At 38.5% G+C, this 26,500-nt stretch overlaps 1 protein-coding gene across 7 annotated transcripts in view; it reads left to right on the forward strand.

Annotated features, from left to right (window-relative positions):
- Window positions 1-26,500, forward strand: part of Khdrbs2 (KH RNA binding domain containing, signal transduction associated 2) — a 497,340-nt gene that overhangs the window by 420,315 nt on the left and 50,525 nt on the right. For all 7 annotated transcript variants that reach the window (XR_012450579.1, XR_012450575.1, XR_012450578.1 and 4 more), the window contains exon 8: window positions 13,117-13,175. Coding sequence is in view for 1 of the 7 variants with exons in the window: in XM_074081820.1 (XP_073937921.1) it covers window positions 13,117-13,175 (59 nt within the window). In the remaining 6 variants the exon portion in view is untranslated. The remainder of the gene's footprint in view (window positions 1-13,116; window positions 13,176-26,500) is intronic.

A 26,500-nucleotide genomic window follows, 5' to 3' on the forward strand; every position in this document is an offset into this window, starting at 1 on the left:
AGTGTAGCTTCTGTCAATGAATCCAGTCTCAAAGTATCTGAAGTACTGAAATCATTAGAAATTATACTCTTTACAGCACTGAAATCCCACTGATTCCCATAAGTTATGACCCAACAGAAGAAAAATGTGTAAGTACTTAAAATTGTATCCACTTCAAACTAGGGTTCAGTAGCTTCTATGTATTTGTACCAAAGGCTTGTAACAGCTCATTGAATAATGTCATGTACCATTGAGCCTAATTAATCAGTCAGTTGAAGGTCTTATGTTTGGAAAATAATTGCTATGTTCTAGTGATAATTTTACAAAACAAAACAGAAGATTAATGTTTTCGTTATAAAATTACTCACCCTTCATTTATGTAGCAAAGGGTCAGAGTAAGCAAAAGATACAAGCTAAATTGAAAATAAATGATAAAAGAGAGCCTGCAAAAGGAGAATATGTGCAGAAATGTACACAGAGCATGAAATCCAGAAATCACAAGCAGACATTCACATATTCCACTCTCCCTGCGGCAAGAGGTAGCACTCTCAAAATGCCCATTTTCTGTAAAGGAGACCATTGCAAAGTAAATCACATTCTACACCAGTTTTCTCCTACAGATCATCCTTCTTGATCCTTAATCTATGAGCAGAACAAATATGTCACTTCCCTCATAAATAATCAGCCTGTACTTCATCCTCGGAACACTAAATACCATCATCCAAAACTTAAGAAGGCATGTATGGTTATTTAATGTTTCAGAATATTTCATGATAGAATCCTTATCAGCACTGCAGTGCTGATGAATATGAAAGAGAGGAACGTGTGCCTTTCTTGACTGGAGAATCACCCATGAATCGTCATTGGGTACATGATATGTGGTAGGCACATATCACGGACCTGTCACAGTTATCTCCTTAGTTCTTCAAGTACATACAATAATTATCCTTATTGCATCAGATCAGAGAGAGATGATTTGCTCAGGTGACACACTTGGATAAGCAGAAAAGAGCAGTTCTCAATTTTAAGTTCAATTTATTTTTCCTGTGCTCTCCATGCACTGCTAAAGAAATGGTGATTTTTTTTTTCTACAAATAAATCAATGAACTAAGATCTCACTTTTCTCCATTGAAGCTATGGACTTTTCTTGTGTCACAATGAGTTACTTTTGAGTAGACAATTTACACCTTTGGCTAAACTAAACAGGAAAACAACTATAGGAGTTCCTTGTGTTATCTATCTACCTCTCTCCCTCCCTCCCTATGTATCTATCTATGTGTGACATGTTTAACTTTAGGAGACATAAATTTATGTTCTATTTAAACATATTCAATCAGTGTTGGGCTGTCACACAATGCTTTCTGCATCACACGATTGATTGAATATAATGAATAAGTAATAGAGTGCTAAAATTCCAAAATTATTTGGGAACTGTGAAACATGGATGGAATTTCAAGATTCTTTGGAAACTCAGGATCCAAAGCATTATCTTTGCCTTGTTAGAGCTCTACCAGGGTCACTGCATTTGAGTGAGGAAAATGATTTTGCAATTTGACTGAAACACACACAAACAAAAGAAAACACATTTTGAGCACGCAAAATGATCAATTTTTCAACTTTGAACAAAAATTAAAGATAGTATTTCTTTAATATCTATTTTAATTTTTCTGTACTTGAGATGTGTAAAATAAAAGTTATACAGTGTTTAAAGATTTGATATGGTTATTTTCATACTAAGGTTTTATTTTTATTTAATGAATTCTCAACAAAGCAAATTATCATATATGTGAACATTTATTTCTCATATTAGAGAGGATAATTGGTGTATTTCAATACTCTGAATGTCCTCAGAATAAAGACTAATTTCTAAATCAAATGTCTAAGAATTTTAAGTTTCCTTTTCATTCCAGTGGTTTTTAAATCTAAAGAGATGACATTAAGGATTTTAAATTCATGAATGAATTCACTTACAAGCAGCAATTGTGTACAGAGTACATATTCTTCCAGTACTTTCCTCTTATGGCTGGATTCTCATACTTGTATTTTATGCACAGTGTTTTAATGATTCAACATATCTCATGTCTAAATTCTTTTTATATGTTATTTTTGTTATTTACAAAAATTTTTGACATTTACCAAAATTTTTACAATTTGTCATAGTTAAAATCTCATCTTCTGTCATTCTCCTTTATCTCCCCTCCCCCCATTCCTGGAATAGTTTCAACAGGTCTCATTTTCAAATTACATACATGAGTACATAATATTCCACCATATTCGCCCTCCTATACCCTTTCCTTTATCGTCCTCCCTCCCACTGCTCCCTATCCCCAGACAGGACACCTGTTTTGCCTTCCTGTTCTGTTTTTGTAGAAAAAAATGACATTTTTGTTTGGTTAAGATAGCTATACAGGTTGTTTCATTGTGACATTTCCATGTATTTGTGTATTATAGCCCAAATTGGTTCATCCCCTCTATTTTTCTCCTTTCTACCTTAACATTCTGCTTATGGTGATTTCAATAAGTTTTAAAATTATAGATTCATTCTTGTATAGAGACTACATCAACCACATTCACCTTCTTAACTTCCTGAAATTAATCAGGTATTGGGTCTTCACTTCCTTCTACTTGTAGTACTAAGCAAGCATGACTGGTTTAAGAGCCCACCTCTCATTTATACCACACCTTCACATGGGCTAATGCTTTCCCAAGTCACTACATTACTTTTGCATTTAAGTTATAATTAGCTGTTAATATTTGCAGAATACATACAGTCTCACTTTGATGGTGTTATAACTAATACTCTGGAGTAGTCATTCTACTTTGAGGTTAACTTGGAGACTCCAGCTGCTGTTTTCTTACTGGAAACTTCCTTAAAGAAGTTACAGAGTTTGTGGTCAGTGACAACTTAGGAATGGATCTGACAGAGAAGGTGAAGAATACGTAGAGAGGGGGCCCTGGGAAGGACTGCACTTGGGGGGAGGCTTGGAGAGAACCCTGCAGCACCGACCCTCCACCCTTCCTCCTCTCCTGCAGCCCTCCTCCAGCACCCTCTGCCTTGGCACACTGACTGGCTTTCTGGCCATTCTTTGGATGTCCCAAGTGCACTCCTGCCTCAAGGCCTTTACACGTTCACTGGAGTGATACCCTAACTCTCCAGGCCTTGCTCCTTTAACTCCTGCAAATGCTACCTCATCACTAAAGCATTTCTCAGCCACTTTACCTATGATTTAACTTTACCTATGATTTCAAAACTTTGTGTTCCTCTGTTCAGCTTTAGTCTTCTTACCACTTACAGCTACTGAATTTAGTCTGTACTTTCTTGTTTATTCTACTTGCTTATTATTTTCCATGTGAACTCCATGCCAGCAGATGTCTTTGTTTTGTTAACTGCTCTATCTATTGCTTAGAGAGTGTGTGGTGCACAATAGTTTGCATTAAGTTTTTTTGACTGAATGAAGAGAAAGTAGGTTGAAAATATTCACGATATCCTTCTGCTCATGCTTACATTGCAACACTTGTATATTTTATTCCAACATATTGAGACATCATTTCAATGTATCTTCTTTGTATCCACAGAAGAGCACTGACACTCAGTAGATACTTAATGAATTAGTGATTTTCTGTGGTCAAAGTTCTGTAAGCAAATCAATGGCTAAGGTTTTGACCCTCCCATAAGAAGTACAAAAGGAGAGTAGTAAGTTCAAAAGCCCCACACTCTAAAGCACAAGCTTCTGACCACCTTGTCTAAATCTTCCAGCAGATAAGCAGCATCCTTTTCTTGTCACTTGGAAGTTGTGCATCTCAGAATCAAATCTACTTCCTGATATAAATATCTCAAAACTATTAGGTTCTCCCATACAGTTCTTATTTATGATCAGACAATTGGTTCTTACTGAAATTAAATCATGAAATAGTCAAGAGACGTGATAAAGGAAATTGAAGAGCCTGTTCCCAATAAAGCAAAATGCTTAGGGCTTAGTGTAATAAACTAGCAAGAGGTTCCCCAAAGAGGAAGGGGACTGAAGGTGAAGCTATGTAGGAAGGGATGGATGAGTTTTTGGTGATGCTTGCAGCTCAGAAGGAAGCTGTTTAGAGTTGGAATGAATTTAAACCTCAGCAGTTCACATGTTTGATTGATATTTTTTTGAGCATTTTTGTCACACAGCGTGTATTCCCTGAGAATAAGACAGACAAGGTGGGGTTGCCACAATGACGGTGCTAAGTATGAAGGAGTGCAGTATCTTAGAGTTATCTGGGATCTGAGAACAGTTCCTGGAGGAAGAGTTAATTGAAGAGGGGATCGGGTGTTGAGAGGTGTGTCCTTGTTCTTGGTGGTAGCTGGGCTTTTCCTGAGAGGAGAAGGAAAGCATGGAGGGGAGGTATGAAAGGAGCTCACACACAGCTCATCTGATCTTTCTAATTGCAATCAGCCCAAGACCAGACTGATTAAGTAATTAATCCCCATCTTTTTATCCTATATAATACAAATAATACATAATGCAAGCAAAATAGGTAAAGATAATCTCAGATATGTAATGGGGTAGAAGAAGTGAAAATTCTCCATGTGAGCTCTGCCACCAGACATGCCAGGGCTCCAACCCCAAATCAACCACTGAAGGGTGGGGTAGCTTCTGACAAGTACCTTAATCTAGCAAAAATTAATTTCCTGTCCTGTATTTGAGCTAATATTGACAAATCAAAGTTTTTGTGATAAATAACACAGCATATGTGAAACTTTTAATGTGTTTAGTATGTACTAAGGGCCAGAGAGAGAAGTATCAAGAGTATTTTATGTACATGTAGATGTATACGTGTATACAATGTTTCTTATTGTTTCTGGGAGAAAGGAAGAAGAAATTACAAAGAGACACAAATGGTTTAATTTCTTGTTCAAGATTCCTTTCCATTTTAAACTTCTCAATTCTAAGATCAAGTGGTAGAAGGGGTAAGGTAGGATGGAAGATTTAGAACAGTAAATACAGAGCATTAAGGAGAAGTGTTTTTTTAAAACTTTCACTGAAAATGTTTGTGAGATATTTGCTGAACAATTATGCAAATGCTGTTTCACTGTAGTCCAGGCATTGGAACATGTTCCTCAGGTTACAGGTTTAATTTGTATTAATTTTATTTGTATTTCAGTGTCCACTAAACCTTTCAAAATGCCTTCTGAATGGTTGAAGTTAGTCCACAATTATTATCTTTTATCTTTTGTTTGCCTTTTAATCTGAGCAGAGTTGTGAAAAAACACATTTAGCGTCTCAAACTGTAGGTTCCCAATGTAGCAACTAATGATGTGAAATAACTGAGTTATGTTCAGAAATAGTTTATCTTAAAATGCAAATTTTCTCACGTTTCAATTTTACAAAATAGTGCAAGTGTATCCAGGTGTGGTGATGCATGCTTATAATCTCAGCTACTCAAGAGGGGAAGGTGGAAGGATCGGGATCCAGACCAGCTCTGGAAAAGTTAGTGGGAGACCTTATCTGAAAAACAAACTAAAAATGCAAAAGGGATTGGGGCGACATGGCTCAAGTGGTAGAGTGCTTGCCTAGCATGCCCCAGAGGTCCTAGGTTCGGTTCCCAGTACCACTTTAAAACAAATTGCAACTTATGGATACTGAGGAAATATACATGTGAAAACAAGAATGAGAGCAATCGTAAAAATCATTTCTCCTGCAAACATTGCTTGTTCACTAATTTATTCAATGGTATTTGTTGAGCATCTGGTATGGGTTCAGTATGGTCCCAGAAACAGATGTGGAAAAGAGAGACTGGATTAAAGTATTATCAAGTCTTCTCCAAAAATCCTTCACTATCTTCAATCTGCTCACCATGGCCAGGACAAGGTCCAGAATGAATGGTCCCCTAAGTCTTTCTCCAGGTTGAACATGGAGCCCCTCTCTGCCTCATGTTCCTTTTCCTTATGTACAGTTTTATCTGGTGTGTACTTCCTGCCTTTAAGTCTCCTGCATGCTTCTTGGTAGTTCTTACTCATTTGTAGTGTTTCAGCATTTGATGAATGAAAAAAATTAATAACTCTTCATACTTGTTTAATTGATTTTCTGATACATTATACTCTCTCTCTCTCTCTCTCTCTCTCTCTCTCTCTCTCTCTCTCTCTCTCTCTCTGTCTTTCTCTCACTTGAGTCATGCCTCCAGCTCTAGACTGTAATTTTTACAAGGCCTTTTTCAGTCTCTTGTATTTGATTTTTAATATTTTACTAAGTAGATAGACGGTATCTACACGTTACTGCTAGGTTTTGATTTTTGCTATTGTTGCAGTTTTATGTCAGTATATCATTACTTTGTAACGCCAGGCACAATGAAAGTGAATGAATGCGGAGAGATGCATACAGCCAGTGTCTACAACATGATAAAAAGAACAGACAAAATCATTTACAAACCTATTTGCAAGTAGATTTTCCAACCCAGGTACAGGCTTGCCAACACATGGGTAAAATTGATCCTGTGTTGGGACACTTCTCCCTCAGAACTGGAAATTACAGATGTCCCCCTTTTAGGAAACACTCAGGGGTAACTGTCAGAATCGATAGGTAACAACAGCAGTGAGAGGTGGAAGGAAGCTGTGCATCTGGAGCCATTTGGTGAAGTCTTCATTTCTCCATCCTAAGGACACTCAGTTGATGCTCTGGTCAACATTGAGGGCAGGTTGGGTGGTGGTGAGGACTGGTACACTGACCTGTGTGATTCCCCCATTAATCTTCCTACCAACTTTGTAAAGAGGACTTTTCCCAAAGCTAATGGAAGGATTCTATCATCACTAAGATGGATATAAATAAAGAGGTTACCCATTTATAATTTGGGGATAGGGCTGGGCTGAAAATTTATCTTTGCTTGACAAATATTTCTGTAACACAGTGAAAATGCACACTATAGCAAGGTTTGAGTGTCAATGCTTAAGAGAAAAAAGTGCCCTCTTAAACACTAAGAACAGTTGGGTGGTTATATATCCTTTGCACATGATTGCTATATTATTTTGTTTTACTATCTTAACATGTGTTAATTAGCTTGACTACAGTAACCATTTCACTGTGTAAGTCTGTCAAAAACTCATGTCATATACCTTAAATGTGCACAACAAAATAAAACAAAATTTAAAAACATGACATTAGCTAGAAAAGAGTAGGTAATGCTTTCATAATTTCAGAAAGGCACTATTTCATTATATTTGTCATGATATTTAATCATGTTGAAATGAATTAATGTGGATGAGTGAATTTCGTATAAACACAATCTGGCTATTTAATTTTTAATTCACTATTATTATGTCATGTTTTAGAAACTACAGCAATTGAGGTTTTGTAATACCTTCTTACAAGTATAGAGGTGTTAAATAAAATTATGACAATTATTGGTGATTTGGAACTTAATTACTCTGTAATTTTTCTAGGGTCTGGGGCATATTAAAATCACTATATCCATATCAACTACATTGACTCAAATAATATGCACTAACTAGTAAAACTGTGCAATGTTTGCCTTTAAAGATCTTAGATATTGATGACTATTTGGAAAAATTAATAAATAACTAAGACAAGAATAATATCAGATTAATTTATTAAAACTTTAATCCGAAATTCATTTATATCAGAAAAGAAATGAGTGATTGGATTTTCTGTTTATTTTGTTTTTATTGCTGTAACTGTAAGTGGACATCTCCTAAAAAGCTCATGCAAAATTCTATATAGAGATATTTTTGTATGTCCTAAGATTATTTATGTTCAAATTCAATGTCTCTTCTTTGACTTATTCTTGTCCAGTCATTTATTCATCCACTCAGCAAATGCACACAAAATGCCTGTTAACCTTCAAGGAATTTCTTGAATTCCCAATTATGTTATTTGGGGTACAGGCTAAGCCCTCCAAAGAAGGGGGTCCCCCAGTTCAGTAGCTCACAAGGAGAAAAGTTTCCCTCTCCTGCACAGGAGACACAGGCTTGATTCATTTCACCATTGGGAATTCAGCTGGTGGGAACCATCACTAACATAGTCGTCCAAGGTTCCTCTAGTCTCTGACATTCCCAGCCAGTTTCCTGAAAATGAAGGGGAAGTAGAGGAAAAGAAATTCACTTTCCTGTGAGTCATAAAGAATTTGTAACATCATTCTTTACATGGCCACACTCGTGTAAGGAAGACGAGGGGGAAGGTGGTTGAATGGTCAGTCTACAAGTCTTCTATAGCTGGACCCCTCATCATCCAGATCTGAGCGAATTTCCCTCTTTCCATCATAAAAAAATACCTACTTCAACAATGAAAATCCAAGGTGTTTGATGACTGCAACCATTTCAAAATCCAGCACCTTTAGGAAAAAAGGAGACCTTTATACTAGGTTCTATTTTCCTTTTTCTTCTCTTTTCCCCCCCTTTCTTGGGGGGAGGGGATTTTTGTTGTTGTCATTGCTGTTTTTTGAGGCAGGGCCTCACTGTATAACCCAGGCAAGCTTCAAACTCACTCTGTATCTCAAGCTTGCCTTGAAACAGCAATCCCTGTAGTTTGGCCTCCCCAGTTCTGGTATTGCTGGCATGTACCACCATGCCTGGCTACATTAGTTCTTGTAATTGTTTGAAGTCTGGCACCCTGTACAATGACAGTCAGATGAACTTCCTACCGTTAACCTTCCCAGTGTGAAGTGATCAAAAAGGAACAGAGTAATTGTCGTAGAAAACACCGTTCAGAAAGCAAAAGGAAACACTGAGGACTCTGTGGGGATCGAGGGTAGAAAGTTCTGCCAAGCTGAGATGAAAGCAGTGAAGTGAGAGTCTTGATTAGTGCACCTGGCAACCTTGGCTCTCTTTTCTGGGAGTTATGCCACATTTCCTGGGAAGTTCTTCTTTGTCCTAATGGACAACGGACAGATCTATAGCCATGTCTGATATGAGGACAGTGGAGTATATCCTTATTGGAGACTTCACAATTCCTGTTGGTGCATGTGTGAAGGTGTAAGGTTTGTTCTGGGAATCATACATGTTCAACTAAATTGTTGTGACAGACTCAAAATTCAGTGTTCGGACAATAGTAAGATACGTGTTCCTCCCAACTGTCTCTGAAGTAAGCAGCTGGTGTGGATTGGATCTACTCTGTGATTCCTGGAGACAAGGGCTCTACCATGGTGTGTCCATGACACCAATGGCCTTGTCCACATTTGCAGGGTCAATGCTAGATTCTCACTAATAAGGGGGAGGAGCACAAGTCCAAGATGAAGTCCTTAAGTTGGAAATGACCATGGTTGTCACAGTCACATATTTCCTAGGTTAGTCACAAGGGCACAGCTCCCTGAAAGATGGCTGGGCACTTCATTCACTGCTTGCAAAGCCATTGCCCAAGTTAAGAACTGTCTTATGGGATAGCTGAGAAGTGGTATTGACTAAGCAAAGGCACCCTACAGAGTCCATTTTCTCATTTTCTTTCCACGACTTCACATTATCTATTATTTTACAAAATGTCGCAGGTGTCCTATTTCCCCTTTTGAGAGTTCTGAATGTTAAAAATTTCCTTTTATGCACCATTCTTGGTAAACAGTAAGAATAGCTTCTCGAAGAGGGTCTCTCTCATTCGTCTTCTTGTTCTCCCTCTTGTAGCCACCAAGTAAAATTTAAGTTATAATCCAGTGAGGAATATAGGAATGCCACCAGGCAGGGTTTGGTGGTACTGGTCTTCGTGCAGCACACTCTGGGCAACATAATCAGAAGATAAGTCACAGAAAAACTGTTGATTGTGACCAAGGCAGGAAGAACCCACCGACACCAGCATTTCCCCAAGCAATGCTGCTTCTTCCATGATTCTCTCGTGACTGCTATTTCTTGATTTTCCAGGGAATTAGTGTAACAGCTATCAGTCAGGAATTTGCTACATGGATATGAGAATTCTGAGTTGGGTTATGTCATTGCTATTAAGATAATATGTGAAAGAAGATACAAACATCTTGCCACCAGTTAAAGGCATTAACCTTTTACAGCCTTGGAGAGGACGGGGAGAAAATCTATGACCAAACATTTTGACCAGATAGTTTGTATGTAAATATTCTGAAAGGTGAGGGCTGAATTGGGTATTCTTTTTTCCAGCTTCTTTGCACTAAAATTAAAGTTAGTGCTTTATAAATTGCACCCAAGGAAGATAGAAGATGTCCAAATTTCTCTTTCTCACTTCTAATGTAGACTTTTATTTTGTTTTGTGTTTATGTTTTCTTCCTGACAATGAAATGACAAGTACTTAATGTACTGATGCCTGCCAGATTACCTCAGGGGATAAAGACAGCCACAGTCAGAGAACAAATACGTTCAGTTCCTTCTGTCTTCCTCCTTACCTAGTCATTGGCATCTCTCCCTCATCCTCAGACATTTGCTATTTGATATTCAGTCACTTTCTTGCCACACTCTTTAATACTTAAGAGGAGAGTTGAGGGTGTCACGTAGTAGTAGAATACTTACCTCGCTCGGGCCTGGGTTCAATCCCCAACACTACAGGAGATGAAGGAAATAATATTCTTGAGAAAATGAACGAATCAAGATTCTGGCAGAAGGCAATGATTGATATTCAACTTTAAACCAAGGCGCATTCTGAAGGAAAAATACATTGTGTCGTAAATATTTATAGATCCCTAAATAAGAGTAAAAAGTATATGAAGTCTTTATCTAAGTGCTAACTTAAAATAACTTTTACTTTTTGTATAGTTTATTAAATTATGACTAGATTACATGAAACCACTCATTTTAAAGGCATCCGATGAGCAATTCACTTTTGTTTCACTAATAGTTATTGAGCAGATACTGTGAACCAAACATTGTTCTAGAAAAACAGCCTGGGACAGTGACAATAAGGGAATAAAAGAGAAACCAAGTTTGTGTAAAACTTGTGTTAAACCAATTAACAAGTGTACATTTGTGTGTTTTCATGAAATATTTATGGTGTTGATTGATAAATGTTAAGATGAACATGCCAGGTAAGCATGGGTGATTCCTAGTTTAAGTAGATTGATCAGGGACACCTGATGGCATTTGCGTGACTTTTAAAGGACTGAAAAGAAGGAAAAGAAAGAAGGAAAGAATAAAGAAAGAGAGAGCAAGCAAGAAAGAAAGACAGAGAAAGAGAGGTACACAGAGAAAAAGAGAGATGAAGGAAGGAAGGCAGGAAAACACAGGACAATTGGACATTTAGGAAAGGTAATTTTCAGATAATTGGATCAGTATATGCAAAGGATCTGAGACAATAATGTTTTTGCCATGTTCAGAGAAAATCTTAGAGCCCAGTGTGCCCTTGTTAGCAGCACTGTGCAGTCTGTGATCAGAAGACTTCCAAATTCTTTGTGTCCCACAGGGAAGATCCATGGCAGGACACGTGGGTGTAAATGGAGTTTATTAAAAGTTAGGGAAGGGAAATTCAAAGGGAAACATGGGCACAGGTGGAATCTGGACACACAGAGAGCGAGCTTCTCTTCCCCAGGTACTTTTAAAACTCACACTAACCTAGGGGAAGGGAGGAACCAGGTGATTCCATCCAATAATTATTAAGTGGGGAGAGGCGTGGGTGTTCCCGGGCCAGGTGAGGGTGGTCCCTGAGCTAAGGCGTGCTCAATCTGAAATGCAATATTAAGTCATATGTTTTCCATGAGTCCCAAATTTGCCCTAACTCTAGCTGGCCTCACCCTTAATTGAGAGAGCAAAGGGGAAAGTGCTGTAGAGAGCAAACCCTGGAACTGTTAGAGGAACAAATTATGTAGGCAAAATAAGAATTTTTTACTCTCTCTAAAGAACATGCGAAGTTCTTTAGAACTTCATGGGAGTAGAGAACTCAGCTGACATATATATAAATGACTTTGACAGCTATGTGAATAATGGAAACAGAGAAAGCAGGGCAGAGAGACCAGTTAGAAGGATGTTAAGTTCATTTAAGTGAGAAATGATGATGGCTTTAACTACAGCTGTGGCTGAGGAAGTGTCTGTCTGGGCATGTTCAGATTCTGAGTCTATTTTGCAAGTAGAAGTGAAAGAATTTGCTGTTTGGATTAAGCATCAAATGTGAGAGGACTCCATGGTTTGGGGCAGGAGTAGCACTAATAAGGTATTTTCACTGGCAAAGATGAAAAGAATGCAGAACAGGTCTATGTTCAAAAGAAAATAATTTTTGCTTGCATTTGGATATGTCCAGTTTTATGCCAGAATGAAAATGTACACTTGACAATTCCATAACATGACAAGAAGAGAAGTGCCAGAGATGGAAACATAACTCAGAAGTCATCAGAGTAGAGAGGATATTAACACTGTCACATCAGATGAGATCACCTAGGAAGTCAGTGTGAACAGAAAAGAGATAATGTCTAACTGAACCTCAGTGGTCTCCAGGATTTCCCAGAGCAAATGAGGAGCTTTCAGTAGAGTAGAATGAAGATCGGAAGTGATTTTAGAGACCCATGAGAGAGTTCTCAAAGCAAATGAAGTGTTTGAAGGAGCAGGACATCATGGTGCTACACCATGTTAAAGAAGTAAGATGAGGACCAAGTCTTTGTTATTGGCTTTGGAAATGGCAGGACCTATTCCCCAGGGGCAGAGGAGACAGCAGCCCACCGTGCATCCTCAAAGCATGTGTAGGGAGCGTCAGCAGAGCGCACCAGAGTCACTGCTTTCCTAGAAATTTTGCTGTAAACACCTACAGAGAAAGCCATGGTCAACCAGATGAGATGGGTGTATGAGGAAGGGCTCTTGAAGGATGTTGAGGTGCTGATAGGAGCTGAGAGGAGCTGATTCAACAGAACAGAATGACTGGACTAAGAGAGGGGAAGGAAGTTATGTTCGATGTCCTTTGGGTAAGAAATAGAGGACAAATACCTTTTCCAGTGTTACTAAATGCAGAAGTGGTTAGGAAAATACTGAGTGATAATAAGTATTGTACATATTGGGGAAATACAGAGGTAAATAAGTACTGAAGCGTTAAGAAAAACTTAGAGCACCTCTTGCCAGTAACCTGCATTTCTCTTACGGAATATTTCTTTAAGGGTGGGTTTTATGAGTAGAGGCTCCTGGGATATTACTTTAGCACACATATTGACCTCAAACTCCGTATGAGTTTCTGGGCTGCTTCTCCTGGTTACAGGAACATTGATTGCTGTCTACATCTGTTGCAGTGTGCCTGAATACTATGACTACACTCATGGAGTCAGCGAGGACGCCTACAACAGCTACGGTAAGACCTTCTCTTGGCCAAAGCTGCGAAATCAGGACATCCATCAGTCACTGACAACTCAGAAATTCTCCTATCTTTCTCCCCCAGTTTTCACATAAGTCCAGGCTAAATTGATTTATGTGTTTCCAGGGTGAGATTTGACTCACAGAGCCAGTGCCAGAAAATTGGACAGATCAATTTTAATCAAAATTTCCAATGCAATTAATCACAATCATAGATCATTTCCAATAGCAGTAGTTGAGTATTCTGAATCATGTCTTACACACTTGGCTGTGCCCAAGGTGTGACTCATTGATTTGGCAACAATATTGCATCTTTTCCTGTGTCTTTCACAAAGATCAAGATTTGAGGGGGCAGAAATTGTTATTACAAAATAACTTCCAAATTATTTTTTCTAAAATGCTTAGGTCTTAAAAGTGTCAAATAATGCTTGGCTTGTAAAAATTAATGGTCAATAAGTATATCAGTCTATCACATTAATTAATTTTAAAATGTATTCTTTAATTAAAAATACCTCTTAAAATTAATCACAGTCCTATTCAGTAGAGGTTCACTGAGTGCCTCTGATACATCAATATTGTACATCATTTTTGAGGGTATAATCTGTGCATTAAAATGCACAGTGTCCACAGTTGGCCACTGTGAAAAATGACACTCATTTTATGTTTACAGTCTTGGGATTTTTATTAAAGTCATAACAGGGCCCCTGTGCTCCCCTTCACTGGGATCAGTAAGGAGTCACGAATGTCACCTGTGTGTGTGGGGCTCTAGAAGGTGAAAGTGGAGCCTCTTCAGGATGAGGAAAAGCAGGGCAGATGTTAGAAAGACAGAAGGACAGGAAGAAGCAAAGCCATGAACTAAAGAACATGATGATAACTGCATGCAGTCTCTCATTCATTTCTTTATAATTCATTAAAATACTAGCATTTTGTCTGTTTTTCCGAGTATGCAGAACCACGGGAGGTGAAATCAACAAGAGAGTTTAGCTATGAGACTCGACTTCTGCTTTTATATTTTTATCAGTAGCTCTAACTTGTGGAGAACCGGTTATGACTCTGAACTCTGCAGTTAACATGGAGGATTGCTTAAAAGATCCTTCATAGAAATTTCGGGGAACTGGCAGTGTATCTCGGTGTCACAGCACTTGTCTAGTGTGTATGAAGTTCCAGGTTTGTTCCCCAACACACACAAAAAGAAGTCAGATATATCAAGTAATCCTTGCTCGAATCCTATGGGCACATCTGCACACTGTCACCTGCAATTTATCTAAGTAATTTAACCTCAGTTAAATCATTAGCAAAAGGCAGCGAGAATGCAAATCCGAAAGTGTCTGACTGCTTTTCATCTATATTTTTGTCCAAAGATGGGAGAGAGTTAGGTAAATCAAGACAGAACAAGATCTGACACCTTGAGTTTTGCTTAAAAAGAAGGTTCAACTTGGTGAACGGTGAGTTCAGCTCAGTCCTACCAGGTTGATTCCACTGTTCTAAGGTGACAACGGTCTTTTGTCCTATTTTACCAGAAGAAAAATTAATCCAAAGTAAACATAGGTCTCAGTGTCTCCCAAACAGACGCTTCTCAAGCACCAATCAGACTGACTTGACTTTGTTGTGGTCAGACATAGCAACGTTCTCCAGAACACAATCAACATATTTGCAGAAATTCCTTCACAGAAATGTAACTGGTGACAAGTTTGCATGTGTCTGGCTCAGGTGATGGGCTGCTGGGAAAGCACAGCTTTAATGTGGTTCTTTATCGTGTTTTTCACACAGTAAAAGGAGGGAGTCAGAGGTATCAAATAAAAGCACAACCGTCCAAACACCACACTTTATCCAAAGCCACATCAGTGGCCAACCAGATGGCTTGAAGACCTGGCATTCCGAGTATCCACCGTCCCCAGATTGTGAGCTAGCCTGGCATCCCCAGTGTCACCACCCTCCCCACGGCAGGCAATGCTCTCTAACTTCAGCACAGCGATGGCTGCATTTCTTTTGTTCCAAGCGTGTCCTGAGTTACACAGGAGTCAGACGACATGCTTGGATCATTAGTTTCAAAGATGACAGATGAGTAAGATGTAATCTGGGCCTTTCTTTAATTAATTCAGCTTTCTGCACATCAGTATTGCTAGATTCTAGGAATCTGGTGGCTTATCACCTCCTTCTTGCTTCCTGCTGTTTGCTGTTGAGATATCTGTGACCACAGAGTTTGAGGTTAGAATCTGAGTTTGGAAACCAAGCATTGTTCTATACTAGGTTAGAGAACATTATTCATTTAGTAAGTAGTTACTCAATGTCCGACACACTGAAGTCATTGTTCTCAATCCCGGAGATATTGCAGAGAAAAGAGATCCCTTGAAGCTTACATGTGAATGATAACGTACATTACTTACAAGTCACTTTTTACAAATGCAATTTTCATTCAGCTATAGTTATTTTTTTATACTTGGCACATGAATTTGAGGAAAATCGCTCTCACAGGCTGTCCTTCCCCTAATTCCCATGTACTGAAATCAATGATGGGGTTAAGTTTGTGATGAGATGAAGTTTCTCTTTCTCCGTTATTCATGTTTTGAAATGTTAACACTGTGTAAGGTTACAGGGAAAGTCTGTGTATACAAATTATTGATTTTAAAACCTTCTAATGGGACGACAAGGCCATGGTCAGGAGTGTCAGCTCCCTTCTGTAAGCCCATGGGTCCTACATTACTCCTCTGTGGTTGTCTATTTCTCCTGATGTGTCACCTCGTAGAGAGAAATAATTCACTTTAATTTAAAAGTCATACCTTCCCATAAGCATTAGATTGCACTTTGGGTTAAATTATAATTTGCCAACAAGTAATTTTCTGCACACAGAAAGTAGTCAATAAATTCTCTTTTAAAAAGTAGTGAGGAAAATGTAGAAAAGGATTTGTCTGGGCAGAGTAAGGAAGGCAGTAGCTAGGCAGCAATTTTTACCTAGTAATTTCTTACTCTCTAGAATTTCAGCCCATGTGGCCATAATCTCAGTATTAATGACTCAGCACCCACACATGGGGCTGTATATCTGTGTGTATTTTATCTAGACATATGTAACAACTGTGGGATATCCACATGACGAGACATGGCAAATATGGAATGAGATGCTGAAATGGAAAGAGTATCAGGTTAAATTCTAGGAACATGAAAAGACAGCCTTTAATCTCACTGTCTCTCATTTAGCCTCTAGACTCTGTTGTCACCTCTACCATTGTTGAGTGAGCATAAATTCAAGCATACACGTTGCATTATAAATTTTTCTTTTTTCTTGAAGATATTGATCTATCAACCCTCTACACCTTTTACTCCAAAAAGTGCTTCTTAACTTTCACATGAGAAGGGTAATTACTCAGGAAAGAATTTAATGGTATATTTTGGTGAGGATGGGTAATGATATTCCAGAGGGTGACACAAAGAAGTCTGAGCCATGTGTTTTTGCATGTGTTATCAGAATTAATCACTAGTTTGTTCATTGGAAAAGGGATACACCCTACTTTGCATAACCACAAGGTAAAGGACTTCCATGTCAATCCATGTGCTCATGGGATTTAAATTATACCATCTGATAGGGTGACATCTGTGTCTATCATACAGACACAGAGCAAGGACCACGCTGAACAATAAGAACTCAGGATCATAAGCCTGAAGCCTAAACTAGCATATATCATGAGCAGTCGTGTGTTGGTGGTAGGGATTGTGTAGTGGGTTGTGAGGTTTGGGTAGTTGGTGATAGCTGACACTTTCCTATATTATCAAGTAGGCCAATGGTAAGATTTAAATACATATGCAGGCCAGTGATTCGTGTACTCGGCAGTCAAATACAGATTGCTGCTTCTCATCAATTTTTATACTAGTGTCCATTGGTATCTTCTGTTTAGTGAACTGTGCACAAGTTTTTATATCAGTCATGTTTGTTCTATCTCTACTTCTTTGTTCACTTCCATTTTGAATTAGTTAAATCTTCCCTGCCACACTTCAGTTGTACTGTTGGTAGAGATACTAAATTCCAATGAAATGTCTAGCTTTTACACAAGGCAAAGCCTCACCTCTCAGTGTCCTGGAAACTGCACAGACTTGGTTAGCTTGCTCAGGTTGGGAGAAGAAGGAGAGTGCCTACCAGAAAGAAAACAGGGCCCTACATCCAAAAGACCCCCAGATGGGGTCTCCAAGGCTTCCTGCAGGAATTATTTGAAATAACTGGCAGGAGTGAGTGCCCAGTCCTTCACTGTGACACTTCACTCAGAATCTTAACACCCCCTAATTTCGTTTGTTCTTTGATAGACACTCACCATGTGTGTATTTTGAAGTGTGTAAACATTGTGCAATGACTAAATTGGACTACTTAACCAAGGCATTACTTCCTGTGCTTAATCACGGTTTTTGGCGAGAACACGTAAAGTTCACTCTGTTAGCAATTTTCAAGAACACATTTTTTTTTCCCTAAGATGGGAAATGTCTCAGGAAAGACATGCTCTGTTGCCTTTGCTGATCTCAAACTTGTAGGTTTAAGTGATTTTCCTGCCTCAGCTTCCAAATTAGCTGGGACTACAGGTGAGGACACCACATCTGGCTTGAATTTTTAACACTTTGTATTTTGTGTATCGCCAGATTGCAAGTGTATTTGTCTTTTTTGAGACCATCTTTCACTCTTGAAGTAAGCAATATGTTGACTTCAAGAAAATCAACACACACACAAGGCTTCATCACAATTAAATTTTAAGACAGTTGAAGACAATTTAATATTAAATATGAAATGACTTTCTTTGCAACAGTATAAATGTTAACATTTAAATATTATAAATGAACATTAAAATATCAATATATTTAATAATCAATGTAATTAATTATTATAAATATTTAATATACAAATACATTTTGCAATATGTTGGTGCTTATTAAATAAGTAATTAATATTAAATATGCTTTTATTAAATAGATATTTAAGTATGAAGTTTCTAAAAATGAATTATTTTAGAGCATGAACATTTGACTTATAGGAATTTCAAATCAGTTTCTGCGTTTAAAAAATATTTCCTATTTTATCAGAGTGGCTAGAATTGTCTTGGATGAGTCTGAATAGCTCAGATTTCAATAAGGTTGCATTTTAAAAACAGATTATGCATTAGCTTGGCTAAGCAACGCTTCACGTAAGAAACACCCCCTAAATTCTGCCTGAGACTGACAGGGGAGGACGGACAGCAGTGTTGTGGAAGAGCTGATTTTTAGAGTGTGTTTGATGTGTAAACTCAAGAGTTAATTGTGCGTCCATTCTCCTTGAGATGTCAGCTGAGTGAAAGGGAGGAATCTAATACTAACAAGCTGTCCTGAAGTGAATGGAAGCCAGAAGAAGCTTGGTGCTGCGTTCTAGGACCTCCAAGTGACTCACTTCAAGTCCATAGCAGAACACGAGCATATCCATTTTGTGCTCAGGAGCTGGAATGATTGCTATCCCAGGGTGAAATAAGTCCTGCATTGATTAATCTGTGAGGACAGCAAAGGAAATGCAGCTGACTTGCAGCACTCCAGCCCTGTGATTCAAGAACAAAGACTTCTATTTTTAATAGTAAATAAAAATGTACATTAGAAAAAGTTGACTTTACAAATGGAAACTGGTCTTCTAATGTCAACAAGAATTTATCAGTCACTTAAAAATCATGCACGCAAAAATTTATTTGTCCTAGCATTTGTTAATATGTGGTTACACAATAGCTTATGAGAAACATATCCATTTCAGTTGTTTAATTTAATTTTTTTCCTTTTTATTACTTTATTTCCTTAATTATCATAGCATTGTTGTACTGGGGACACATTGTGACATTTGCAAAATTCCTAATAGTTGAATTCATACAATATGAATGGGCTCATATCATAGCTGAATTCACCCTTTCCCCATTCTCTTTCATGCCCCCTCCCCCCATTCCTGGAACAGTTTCAGCAGGTCTTGTTTTTCTATTTTCATACACGAGTACATAATATTCCACCACATTCACACACCTTTCCTTGTATCCTCCCCCTCCCACTGGTACCAATCCCCAGACAGGACCTATTTTACCCTCCTGTCCTCTCTTTTTGAAAAAAAGTGCTTTTTTTCTTAAGATAGCTGTTTAATGCGACTTTTCCATGTGTATATATTATATCCAAATTGGTTCATCCAACCTATCTTAAAATTAATTTAAAAATCAGCTCATTTCTGCCCTACAGTTTCAGAGGTTGCCATTAGGTGAATATCCAATATAATTAGTCTTGATAATATATGCAGATCCTGGTGCCCGACAGGGTACCATCAAAAGGGCAGCAGCTCACTTCTCTACTGCTCACTTTGCTAATTTTAGGAAAGTTGCATTTGATTTTTCAATTTTGTTGTGAATAATGCAAGCCCAGCTTCAACAGTTGGAGATAAAACTGGAATCTGCTTCTGTTTATTTTAGAGTTTACTTGTCTTGATTTACCCTGGTGGGTTTTGAAAATATACTTGTGGCTAATTCCTACCCCCAGTCTGTGTGTCACAATCTTTGGAGACAAGAAGTAGCCGTCAGGATTATTTAAAAGCTTCCTGGAGGGTTCTACTGTAAACCACAGCTGAAAATAGGTTTTAACTAGACACTTCATGGTGAGGGAGAGGCAATGAACAGCAGACTGTGACTTTAATATGTAATATCTACACTTTGATAATTGTACTTGTAATTTCTCTCACAGTAATAAGGCCGAGTTGTTCTTGAAATCCAGTCTCCCCTGTCAGTGTCTGCTTTTTGTGACTACTGAAAAGATGGTCAGATTTATGGTAACTGTTGAGTTCTTGAAGATAACACAGAATTAATGCACAGGCCATTTTCATAGCTCAGAGTATTTTGCAAGCAAACATTTTATTATAGAACATGGCATTTTAAATCTACTTTTAAGAAGCTGTAAGTTTAAGTAATGGAAAATATAATTTCCTCTCTTTTCAAGCAATTGTGTGTTGAACAGTTAAATTTCAAACTTGACTTTCTCTGAAATTAGCTCAACAAAGTCCACAAAACTTACAGTCCACAGGCATCCAACAACTCTCTTGTTGAGATAATAAAACAAGCCATAGGAAAGTTATTTTATCACTTTCTTTTCTGCTGAGTTAATGGTACAGTCATTTTAACTAAGGGAGAAAATAAAGTAGCATGGCTTATTGTCGAATCTGAGATGAACAGGTCAAGCAAAGTAAAGTAGATTCAATATCAAGAGGTTTATATTTAGAAGATAGAAAAAAGCAGTGCTTTTGTCATCTTTCCAGTTCTGGGAATCAAACGCAGGGCCTCACACATGCTAGGGACAAGTTCTCTGCCATTGTTGCTTTCCTAGCCCCAAAAAGCATTATTTATAAAACACAAAGTTCAGAGTACAAAATAGAAAGAAGGGAAAAAATACTTGCCCACATGGAATATACCAGCTAAGAATATATACATTTCCAGAAGATGTGACATCCTAGGGGGCCTTTACAGTATTTCCAGTGTTTGAGAAGATTTTTGTGCTTATTAAAAGAGAGAATGGACTAAAGAAAAAATATACATATAGTCTGTCAAATGTGCTACGGCTCATGTATCAAAAATGCCATAGTTTATTGAAGAATGACTCAGTAGGTGAGATTTCGGCTGCTGAGAAGACTAGAGCCAGAAAAAAAAAAAGAAAAAAAAGAATGAGGGAGACACCCATAGATAGATAGTTAGGACACACTTCAAAGTGAAGTGCACAGCTCTCCACAAAACTCTCTCACTTCAAATTCCTGGACAAGTTTGGGGGAGTACAGGCTACTCCAACTGCTAATTAACTGGCTCCACTACACCTTCAGATTTGATAATTTGCCAGAAAAGCTCATAGAAGCAAGGAAAGTGCTGTACGTGTAAGTACAGTTTTAATAGCAAAAGCCCAAGAAGCAGCCCAAGGAGAGGGTCCTGAATTTGCCCTGAATTTGTCCTGGCAACACATGTAAGTGCAAATGTAAAAATTTACCAAGCGTACCAACCAGGAAGCTCACACAGCCTCAGCATCCACAGTTTTTATTATGGCTTCATTATGTAGGCATGATTGATTGAGTCGTATCAATAGTTTCATCCACTCCTCAAATTGGGTAGTATCACATGGATCAAATCCTAAACCCTCTGATGTCATGGTGGGTATTTCTGGGATTACCATCTGCCATCTTGGATCTCCCTGTTGGCAGAAACAATCAGGTGTGATCCAGGGACTCACCATGAATAACAAAGACATTCAATCACCGGGGGAAGTCTGGAGTGTACAGGTTTCCTGTCAGAAACAAGGGACAAAGACTAGCTAAAATCTTATCAATACTGGGAGCTATGGAGACATGAGGGGAGAAAGCACAAGCAGATCATACTGCAAGGTTAATATTTTGTGGACCTGAAAGTCTAATTATTTTTTCTATCTATTATACTTGGTGTTGGTTTCAGACCACAAAATGGACTCCCTTTGGTTCTTGTACAGAAATGGGGGGCTGTAGGAGGGTGAAACAATCAGGTAACCAGAAATCAAGTCTCCTTGTCTTTGAAGTTATGTCACCAAGCCTACCTCCAGCACAGACTTGAAGAAAGTGTTGAAATTCTTTGAGAAAAGAAATATAAGGTACTTTTTTATTTATTGTGATTCTCCCTTTTTTTCTTCCTTATTTTATAAAGTTCTGTGTACATTTCAACAATCTAGGGAAGCATCACTCTGGCTCTTGGTTGAGTCAGGTTTTTTCCGAGTACAATGAAAATAACTTTTCAGACTCAAGTCAGAAAAGCACCTACATTGTGTTCAACCTTCATTCACTGTTTTGTTCTATACCTTCCATTTGAAAGCCCTTTCTGCAGCTAGCTTCTTTGTCTCTTTTTAATTGAAATGAGATTTTTGGTCAAAAGTAAGAAGAATTACACATCCTCATTTAAAATATTCAGTACCACTGACCTGTGTAACACTATATGAGATAAAATTGTGCAGAAATTTCAGCCACATGGGTAGTTTGTCAGAAATGGTAATTAATGAACAGTAATTAACAGTAAAATAACAGAAAAGGAGTCAGCTTATTATTATCAAGTACACTAAAGTATAAAATAAATGTGTGAGAGGCTACAGCCACAGATAATCTTAATACTTCACCACCATCAAGGTCTGGATTATAGCCATTCTGCTTAGCATTCCAAACCATGGCAGACTCACCTCAAAACAGCAGCTTGCAAAGGTCACTCGCTGCCAGCTAAGCGACGTGAAAGGCTACATCTTCATACCCTTCAAGGGTTCACTACCAGAAACAGCACTCATTCAAGTCACCTAAGCTTAGACATAGAGATAAAATCGTGAAACCAGGTTATGAAATCAGATATACACATTGAAGAAACCTGGGTATTAAACAAGACTAAACAGAAAAATAGCAAAAAGCTAGGAAAAATATCACCAAGATTCCCGTGCCTATACTGAAAAAAAAAAACAAAAAAACTAGAAGAGTATTTCATTAACAAGTGACAAAACCTAGCCAGAGCCATGACCTACAGTCAGGTGCTGGTGGCTCACACCTGTAATACTAGCTATTTGGAAGGCTGAGATCAGGAGGATTGTGGTTCAAAGCCAACCTGAAAAAAAATAGTTCATGAGACCCCCCCATCTCCAAAATAACCAGAGCAAAATAGACTGAAGGTGAGACTCAAGCATTAGAGCACTTGCTTTTCAAGAGTGAAGCCCTGAGTTCAAACTCCAGTCCAACACCCCTCCTGTCCTCCAAAACACTCCTTGTCATTTGTAGGTTAAAAGGTGTCTTTCTACAGGAAAGAAGTAAAACCAGAATTGGAAGGTTGTGTGATCCACGCACTGAAGACTCAGCATTTTACGACAGAGATTAACTTAGATTTCCAACTGTGTTAGTCAGGCTCTTGTCACTGTGACAAGTACCTGAGAAATACAATTTAAATGAGAGAGATTTATTTTGGCTCATGGTGTTAGAGGTTTTAGCCCACGGTCTGCTGGCCCCACTGCTTCTGGAGCTATGGTGAAGCAGAACATCATGGCAGGAGGGCATGGTGGAACAGAGCTGCTCACTTCATGGTGGACAGGAGGCAGAGACAGAGGAACAGCAAGGAGTGGACAAGGCATAGCTTCGCCCCCCCAGTGACCCATTTCCTTCAGACAGACCCACATCCTAAACATCCATTCAACTATAAATTCATCAGTGCACTACCCCATTGATGAAGTTACAGCCCTCCTATCAACTGAATTCTCAACAGCTCATCAGCTGTCAACCAAGCCTTCAACACCAGTCTTTTGGGGGCAAAGTTCATATCCAAACCACAACTCCTACTTTACGTGTGGGTTTTGCACATTGTTTTACAGTATACTAAACAGATAATATGAGCTGTCCTCCTTATGGTAGTTTTTAAAACTTCTCCTGAGATTCTTTTGCAGATTTTAGAACTACAACAAAGAGCTATCCAGGACTAGCAGAGGGTGAATATTCTAGCTACGCCCTCATGGTAGCAATTTTCATGACACCCTTTTTAAACTGATCTCTAAAAATTAATGTACTTTGTTTATTGTAAGGCTGGAAGCGTGGTTCAAGTGGCAGAATGCCTGTCTAGCATGCAAGGGCCTGAGATCCTTCCTTAGCACTGTAAATCAAAGAAAAATTTTGTTGTAAATTTCTGTTTCTGTATAGAGTTGTAATTTTGGTGATACTTTATTGAGAATTAGAAATTCCTTTAAATGTGTCTTAGATGAAAAAATAAAATTAAATTAATGTACTCTGAAGGAGGCATTTCAAGCCTCCTTCCTGAGACATAAACATTATAAGTTTTCCTTTGCAGGTACTAAAATAATACCAGATTCTCTTAAGGTGCCCCCTTCTTATACTTCCTGTTTTTCCCAACAACCTCAGTGTCCACAGGGTAGGGAGCAGGCAACACAATTCTGCAGCTTTAAGGGTCATCTCAATTTTCTTTCCCAGTGAGAATGTTCCCCAGAGTGTCTAGCTCCACTGCAGAAACCAGAGCACACTGACAATTGCACACCCTAAACAGGCTGGTTCTGCTGAGAGCAGAATTCAAGATGAACAAACTGCACAAGTCACGGGAGTCACATTTAGTGCACAAGGAGAGTTACCTGGATAATTTACACTCCTCTATCAAAGTTAAATGTTCCTCAGCGATGCTTATTAGCATGTAACAGGGATGTGTGCTAGGCATTCTGTAAAACCTGACTCGGGGTAAAACATCAGTCCAGTTTGTTAATTTTAAAAAAAAGGGAAAGCTACTTTAAAAAAATATATCAATATATTTTATGTACATGCAACATGACAACCTAATTGCTAACCATGCCTCCGTTTTGCATAACTGGTCTGAAAAATCCTCTACTGCTTTGTAACATAATTTATTTACATGTGGTTTAAAAACATTTATGCTGTCATTGCGTGTCTGCCACTGTAGAAGGTCTCTCTTCTCATAGATCTTAGAGTCCAGTTTAGAAACAAAGGCAGGTGATACAAGATAATTAACATGGGAAAGCCTTTAAGGAAAATTAATCACCTTAGTTGGTTGAACAGCACCTGTGCTCTTATGGAGATTGAGTTTGCTCAGAATTTCCTCCTCGAGATGACTAACTTCGAGTCCAGCCCGAAAGTCAGCAACTTCCTCCTCTGTGCTTTTCCCAGCATTTTCTTAAATTATCAGTTATCACTGTGCTGCAGTCTACAAAACTTGACATCAGTTTCTCCCTGTGGTCCCCTCAACACTTCTTAAATGTCCTCATATTCAGGACACAGAACAGTGACTGTCACAGCAGATCATGAGCAAGGAAAAAACTATGCTTTTTTATACACGTGATAAATATGCATTTCTTTCACATTTCTTGAAGTATTTGGTATCTTAAAATCTGAGTTGGGAAGCCAAGAATTGGTTGCAATTTGCAAGCACTGAAGCTATCCCTCTCCCATTAAAATTTGCTGTTTCCAGAGCCACAATTCTGTAGCCAGTTCCAGTAATTTCAGTTTGGCACATAGTTATTTAGCATCCTCTCTGGGGAGTAATTTGTTATTTGCTCAATTTACATTCATAGTCTAGCTAGTCTTTCTCATATAACAAAATGAGACACTCAACTGAGAGCATCACATTTTCCAAAAAGACAAAGACATTTTAGATTTTCAGTGTCTGCAATGATTCTTTTAAATGCATCCCTGAATTCATCATGGGACTGGAAACAACTGGGAGTGATGTAAACTTATAGGAAGTCCTAAAGTATTTTAAGTACATCTGCTAAACAGCAGAGTCCCAAGAGGAAGCATTAATCTTAAGTGCATGTTTGAGTCTTTATAGCTTCATATTTTGAAGAAACTCCATCATGAAGGACCTTGTTTTTTTTTTTTTTTTTTTTTCATTTTTCTTTTATTATTCATATGTGCATACAAGGCTTGGTTTATTTCTCCCCCCTGCCCCCACCCCCTCCCTTACCACCCACTCCACCCCCTCCCGCTCCTCCCCTCAATACCCAGCAGAAACTATTTTGCCCTTATCTCTAATTTTGTTGTAGAGAGAGTGTAAGCAATAATAGGAAGGAACAAGGGGTTTTGCTGGTTGAGATAAGGATAGCTATACAGGGCATTGACTCACATTGATTTCCTGTGTGTGGGTGTTACCTTCTAGGTTAATTCTTTTTGATCTAACCTTTTCTCTAGTTCCTGGTCCCCTTTTCCTATTGGCCTCAGTTGCTTTAGGGTATCTGCTTTAGTTTCTCTGCGTTAAGGGCAACAAATGCTAGCTAGTTTTTTAGGTGTCTTACCTATCCTCACCCCTCCCTTGTGTGCTCTCGCTTTTATCATGTGCTCATAGTCCAATCCCCTTGTTGTGTTTGCCCTTGATCTAATGTCCACATATGAGGGAGAACATACGATTTTTGGTCTTTTGTGCCAGGCTAACCTCACTCAGAATGATGTTCTCCAATTCCATCCATTTACCAGCGAATGATAACATTTCGTTCTTCTTCATGGCTGCATAAAATTCCATTGTGTATAGATACCACATTTTCTTAATCCATTCGTCAGTGCTGGGACATCTTGGCTGTTTCCATAACTTGGCTATTGTGAATAGTGCCGCAATAAACATGGATGTGCAGGTGCCTCTGGAGTAACAGTCTTTTGGGTATATCCCCAAGAGTGGTATTGCTGGATCAAATGGTAGATCGATGTCCATCTTTTTAAGTAGCCTCCAAATTTTTTTCCAGAGTGGTTGTACTAGTCTACATTCCCACCAACAGTGTAAAAGGGTTCCTTTTTCCCCGCATCCTCGCCAACACCTGTTGTTGGTG

The sequence above is a fragment of the Castor canadensis genome, chromosome 8 (genome assembly GCF_047511655.1).
Source record: "Castor canadensis chromosome 8, mCasCan1.hap1v2, whole genome shotgun sequence".
NCBI classification, from domain to species: Eukaryota; Metazoa; Chordata; class Mammalia; order Rodentia; family Castoridae; genus Castor; species Castor canadensis.